This window comes from Tachysurus fulvidraco, chromosome 8 (assembly GCF_022655615.1).
Source record: "Tachysurus fulvidraco isolate hzauxx_2018 chromosome 8, HZAU_PFXX_2.0, whole genome shotgun sequence".
In the NCBI taxonomy this organism is placed as follows: domain Eukaryota; kingdom Metazoa; phylum Chordata; class Actinopteri; order Siluriformes; family Bagridae; genus Tachysurus; species Tachysurus fulvidraco.
In genome coordinates this window covers 23,440,811-23,447,398 of record NC_062525.1, presented here as the reverse complement: position 1 = coordinate 23,447,398, position 6,588 = coordinate 23,440,811, and the positions used below count along the sequence as shown (strand labels likewise).

The 6,588-nt window shown below is 38.6% G+C and overlaps 1 protein-coding gene across 1 annotated transcript; it reads right to left on the bottom strand.

Annotated features, from left to right (window-relative positions):
* Positions 1 to 475: 475 nt before the first annotated feature.
* Positions 476 to 4,839, bottom strand: LOC113653620 (inactive all-trans-retinol 13,14-reductase-like). The gene is made up of 4 exons (XM_027163318.2): positions 4,585 to 4,839; positions 4,248 to 4,414; positions 3,186 to 3,345; positions 476 to 2,952 (listed from the first exon to the last, which is right to left on the bottom strand). Exons 1-4 carry the CDS (start codon positions 4,691 to 4,693, stop codon positions 2,786 to 2,788), a joined length of 603 nt encoding a protein of 200 aa, XP_027019119.2. The 5' UTR covers positions 4,694 to 4,839; the 3' UTR covers positions 476 to 2,785.
* Positions 4,840 to 6,588: the final 1,749 nt, after the last annotated feature.

Genomic DNA, 6,588 nt, shown 5'->3' with positions numbered 1-6,588 from the left:
CGTAGCTAGATGATTGCAATGCTCCATGATATTGTGAGCCTTCGTCAGCTAGTGTGTCTGGGCCCCTATTTAATATGGTAGTATACTGCTTGGGACAAACCTCAACAGTCAACAGTTGAACAGTGAAGGTTTGGTATCCTGATTCTCACTCTTGGTTTTTGAATGAATCTTTTCCCCCTCAAGTGAGCGAGGTCAAGGGCTTGTACAGAAATACAGTGTATGATTAGGTGAGAGCACAGCAGAAAAAGGATGTACTGAGTTTGAGGGACAGTAAGTTGATAAGATAAAATGCTTAGTTCTTAATCCTGAGATGAAGTTTGGAGAATAAGATTAAGCATTTTGATAGACAGGTAGGAAGAGTGCTTTAGTGGACCGGAAAAAGCTTGACCAATACTCTGACATCTGTGAAGCTCCACATCTAGAGATTTGCAGAGATATTTTCTTTAAATAAACTGCTCATATATTACAAAAAAAATGAGAAAGGACAATCAATTTTATTAATATAGCCCATTTAACAAAGTGTCACAAAACAGCGTTACAGAAATCCAAACATATGTTACATTAATGTACCACCAGATGGTACTCAAGATACTCGGTTGTAGTTAAGCATTACGGAAGAAAAGTGTTGTTGCAGTGTTAAGCCTATGCATATTGGAATCCTTCAGAAAGTGTTCTGTAATTACTACGAAGACATAAGTATGTAATAAAAAAACTCATTTCTCCTTGAGGTCCTTGTCTACAGAAGTCCCTTGATTGAAGATTTCTACTAGACTGGGCCTCAATGTAGGACACAAGCTCAGGGGCAGTTGTTGAATCTTTTTCAAGATCCTTGCTAACTGCCTGACAGTGTACCTAATGAGGGATTCCTACCTTGACACACCAGTTTAAAGGGGAGTAAGTCAGAGCGCACAGAACAGAGCGCACAGGAATGGTTATCTAGCTGATCTATGAGGCAAACGAGAATAGCAAAGTTTCAACTGTTCGGCTAGACCTTTGCAATGCCTATGGATACATTCAACATAAATGTCTAGCACTAGAGCTGACAAAATACCATGACAAAACACCAGAGAGGATTAAATAATTCATCCTGGACTGCAAAAGTTTCAGTTTGAAATTCACCTCTGGGACAGCATCATATACATAGCATCACCTAGAGAAAACATCATCACTAGATGATCCTTGATTACCATGGCAATGATCATGCTAAAAACGGAATGTAGGGCCCCCTGTCCAGATTTGGCATAATTCACCCAATCATCAGTGCCAAAATGACAATGGCTCCTCCACCAACTAAAATTGCTCATTCCTTGTACAAATATGAGTTTCAAGCCAAACAAATCTGGGATATTTGTCCGGAATAAGACAAAAAGTGTTTTACAACCACTTTTGCTTCTTTCTGAGAAGAATCCAAATGCCATCTGTTTTTGAGAAGCCTGTGAGGAGCTTGGGAAAGGTCTTCAAGTGCACCCAGAGAGACACTGCAACAGTTGTACACTGTCAACTTGTACAGAACTGAAAGCTTGACTGTAAGCACAGGATAAGTCAGGAATTCTGTGATGTTGGATTAACCAGTATGGTATACTGACAAGACTTCTCTGGCCATTGCTGCTATAAGAAGATGCAATGACCATTGTGGAGGACATAGAGTGAAAGATCAGCCAGTTTTTTGGAAGGTGGCTGTGCCTACCAAAAAGCCTAATCAGCGTTGCCCTTTTGCAATTCGGATTGATCTAAGGAAGAATTTGACACTTATGGAAAAGGTTTAGGTATGACATAGGTCTGATTTGTTCAAACATCAGACTGTTCTAATCAAGTGATTATGTTGGAACTCACTGTCACCAGGAAGCCTGGATTGAGGAGGCGAATTAGTATAATGCAAAATATTTCAAACAGGAAAAGGAATGTAGAAGGTATGGGGAACCCATTTAGAAGGGATGCTCTATGCAGTCTCTATATTGGACACTCACTCTGCTTTTCATTAAAGGGTTGCAGGGAACAAGAGCCACCAAGAATATCATCAAAGCTGTCGAAAACCTTTCAAGATCACTGTGGATCAAGGAGTAGCATTCCAGCTGGATACAAGCTGGGGACTGATTGCCCTAGGTTGGCGTCTTCCGTAAACATTTTATCCTTTTAAGGGTTGCAGGGATTCCAGAGTCTATTCCAGGAATACTGAGTGATGCAGGACTGGTGGTTCAGTACAGGACACCGCACACAATCATGAACTCATTCACTACTAAGGACTGTTTAGATTCACCAGTGACTTCTATTGGCATGTTTCATTACAATAGACAGTATTAGAAGTTAGAGCCATGGATTTAAATAACGATCATGATCTTTCTTGGAAATGTTATTAAATATCAATGATTATAAACATATGGCATGTGATACATTTGGTATTATTAAGTTCATTATATTAAGTTCTTATTCAGGTTTTTTTTTTAAATTAAATCACAAAAACTCTTTTAAACATTTTTTGTTCATTTATATTTGTTTGTTGATTTTTTTTTGTCATTAAAACATTTCAAGTATGAATTAAAGTAAATCTAGCCTTTTGACTTGAAGTCATTTTGACTATAGGCATCAGGAGTAAAATGACATTATACATACCACAATATGTATAAAAAAATATAAGTACCACAATATATTCATTAATGAAAAGATTCCTTCCTTCCTTCCTTCCTTCCTTCCTTCCTTCATACACATTTTCATTCAAACACATTAATTTCTGCCACTAATTAGCAGATTGTTGCTTCTCTAAGTGGCTGTAGCATTTCCTTCTGATTCACTGCAGCTTTTTGACATGTTCAGCAGTTCCTCTCGCTTTCTTCCTCTTCAGTTTCTTCTTCATCATCAAGAGGTCGATGTACACAATCTGTTTGAGCACTGTGGCGGCACAGAGAAGGCCACCATGTAATGAACCTGCAATACCAAAGCTAAACACGTCCTGACCTGCAAACCCGAACAAACACACACACATTTAAAGTACAAAGTACACAAATTTAAAGCAGGAGCTGAGCAGTCACTAAATTTCATAAGGGATATAAAAGTGCCTCCAGCCATAAGTGACCCATCCTTTTCAAAGTATATCAAAGAACCATGGAAACATTTATATACTGTATATAGCACTTTTAGGACGTCTGCCAAATTCTGTAAATGTAAATATATCACACAAGGCTTGTTACCTGACATGAAGAGATTTCTGACAGGGGTATCACAGCAGTTTCTGGCAATGGCCTCTGCTTGGAAGCGCTCCAAGTTCTGCTCAGCTGAGGACATGGCTCCGAGGTAAGAACCAAGATAGTGTGAGTTTGTTAATGGAGTGGACACCTCCTGAAATACCAACTAGTGGAAAAAGAGTTCAGGAATTAGAGCAATACACTCACTGACAACTTTAACCTTGTTCAGACATGCAAATCATGTTGCAGCAGCACAAATCATGATATCCTACAGATTGAGTTCAAGAGCTTCAAGCTACAGATACTGGGAGTTAACCCAAGCTGCTTCTGTGAGCCTGTACCCAGTGTTGCCTCAGATTAATTTTTTGTGGCTGAAAGAAGTACTTGATGTAGTCTTCTGCTGTTGTAGTCCATCCTCAAGGTTTGACACATGCATTCTGAGATATCTTTCTACTCAAAAGACTTTTAAATAGTGCATATTTGAGTGTTGTAGCCTTCCTGTCAGTGTGAAAGAGTCTGGGTTTTGATCTGATCTCTCTGATCAACATGGTGTATCAACCCACAAGGCCAAAAAATCTACAACTGTCCATATAGTCTCCATTTTAGTGTCCATTATAGTCTCAGATTGCTGTACCTGGCTGATGGGATTAGTACATAATGTAAGCTGTCGTAGCTTTTTCTGAGATGATTTTCTGTCCACCATGGTTGTAAAAAGCTTGAATCAATTTGGCCATTTTCCTATGACCTCTTTTATCAACAAGTGACAGTTCAAGTGACAGTTCAAGTGAATTTCCACCCACAGAACTACTCTTCAGTGTGTAAACTAGAGAATATTGTGTGTAAAATTGTGTGCAAAAGCCATGGAAGTGTTAAAGTCATTGATTTTATAATGTTAAGCATTTCAATGATGCCTGATTGGCTTATTGGATAATTGCATGAATGAGGAGTACAAGTGTTCCATATATACTGTATATGAGAATATTAATAAACTATGCTCTATCTTTAATCCGCTGTAACTTTTAATTCAAAATATTGCATGCATCGGTGCATTGAAGAAATGACAGCTACCTTGTCTCTTAGTTTGGGGAAGTGGCTGCAGGCCCAGTCGAAGAGATTGTTGGCAAATCTCATCTTGTATGCTACATAATCATCCCCTCTTTTCATTACTTGAATGTCCTTCCACTCTTCAAACCATTCATAATTAATTATTATCAGCATGGTCATGCAAGATTTACCTGAAAAATGAACAGGAGATGGTAATAATATTAGACTCAATATTCAAAAATATGGACACTAACTGTTTTGAACTTAAAATCAGTACTGCATTTGGCATCAGATACTTGCCACACCACTGACCTGCATCTGGTAGTTTTAAAACATTTTCTGCTGAATACTGAGGTTGTACCTGGGTGACGGATCTTTATCGTAGGATCTTTGGCAGATGGAAACATAAAATGCATCATAGGAATGTTATCTGGAGCTTCCTCCTTCTCCAGACTGAAGTACTCATCCATCCTTAATATATAAACACAACATTAGAAGTGTAAAACCTCAGTGCAGTGCCACATGTGCTTAACAGGAATAGCTGTGCAGAAGCATGCTGGGTTTGATCATATTCTTCCCACAGCCTGTAATATAATAAAAATAAAACCATGTCCAAGTGAAAGAGCTGATTTAGTGCTAGGATTACGCTGTGGTTAAATGTCCCTCAAGGACAGCACTACCCTAGAACAAATCTGAACAGCGAGAAGAAATCTGATGAGAAAACAGGACCAAACAATGCATAATGTTTTCTTTACATCGCTGAAACATATGCTGTATTTTACCATTCACTAATATGATTACTTATTACTTCCATGTTAATTAATTCACATATTAATCCATATCTGGTGGCAATGGCACTGTAACAGAGATAAACTACTGTATAACAGAACACAGCATTTTGTATTGTTTATTATTTGCTTTAATACTGACATGGCATCCATGTCCCGCACTTTCACGTCCTCTTGGTTTTTTCTCACAGTGACGCCTAAAACGAAGCAAAATATACTACAGTGTGTTCAAGAGGTTCAGTAGAAATAATACCTAACACATAGCTCATAAACTGTCATACTGTTTTGTATCATATTCATATCAGCAGTCATTGTATTTTTCTCCTGTTCTGTACAGCACATTACATTTTTTACTCCATTTTTATTTTCACTCTATAAAACATAAAACAGACATTTTGAATTGAAAAGTTTGACTTGTTTAAATAATAAAAATGAAGCTAAAATCTTGATTATTAATGAAACTATAATGTACATTTTGGGTTTTGTCTTGCATTCTGGATTTCATGTCTTTTATTTTGTAACCTGTTTCTTAACTTTTGTGTCTTGCTTCCCTTGCCCTCATGTTATCTTGTTGTAGTCATGTGTTCTTCAGTTGTTGGTCATCGGTTCCCCGTGTGTATTTGACCCAGAGTGTTTACCATGTTGTTTGTCAGTTGTTGATCGTAATGGCTGTTTCATGTCCTACATTACATTACCAGCATTTAGCAGATGCCCTTTTATCTCATTTTTATATAACTGAACAATTGAGGGTTAAGGGCCTTGCTCAGGGGCCCAGCAGTGGCAGCTTGGTGGACGTAGGAATCAAACTCACAACCTTCCGATTGGTAGCCCAACACCATAACCATAATGCTACCACATCACTAGGTTACCAGAATCATGTCCTCATGATAATTGTTCCTGTGATACTTAGAGGTCTCAGAGGTGGTCTTACTGATGACTAAATTCCACATGCTATGGCCATCTGGTGCATCTGTGTCGTATATTGTTCATCATCTCAAGAGTTTGATGCAAATGCTTCATGGCCTAGGTCCTCCAGTGCAATGTAATCTGGGACCACCTCTGCACCAGGACCTTCTTCTCCACTGCCCAGTTCTGTCAATGCCCCATGGCCCCGGTCCTCCATAGCACCAGAACCCACTGCTCCATCATCCAGTTCAACATCCCAGATCTATTATTGCCCCATTGTCCAGGTCCACCACGGCCTAGGACCACCATTGCATGATGATGCAGCTCTAGTTTTTATTTAGTATCCTGTTTCTTATCTTTTGTCTTTCTTTCCTTGCACTTGTGTATGTCTCATGTTGTGATCGGTTGTTGTCATGTGTTCTTTGGATCTCGCTGTCATTGGTTCCCTTTATTTGACCCTGAATGTTTTTGTCCGTAATGGCTGTTTTGTGTGCTCATGATTCTTGCCTTGTTTTGCCATTGCCCTTGCCTGCATTACTTTGTGCTTTTGTTTCATTAAAATCTATTACCTGCATTTGGATCCATCTTTAAATGCACGTGACACCTTGTCATGATAAACATATTAGAATAAACTCACAACATAAACCTTTCATAAATGAAAGCCGACCATA

Excerpts from the sequence above, each read along its gene's own strand:
- LOC113653620 (XM_027163318.2), bottom strand. The coding sequence starts at position 4,693 with ATGGATGAGTACTTCAGTCTGGAGAAGGAGGAAGCTCCAGATAACATT. Across the intron at positions 4,415-4,584 it reads GATAAAGATCCGTCACCCAG|GTAAATCTTGCATGACCATG; the intron begins GTACAACCTCAG and ends TTCATTTTTCAG. Across the intron at positions 2,953-3,185 it reads CAGAAATCTCTTCATGTCAG|GTCAGGACGTGTTTAGCTTT; the intron begins GTAACAAGCCTT and ends TCGGGTTTGCAG.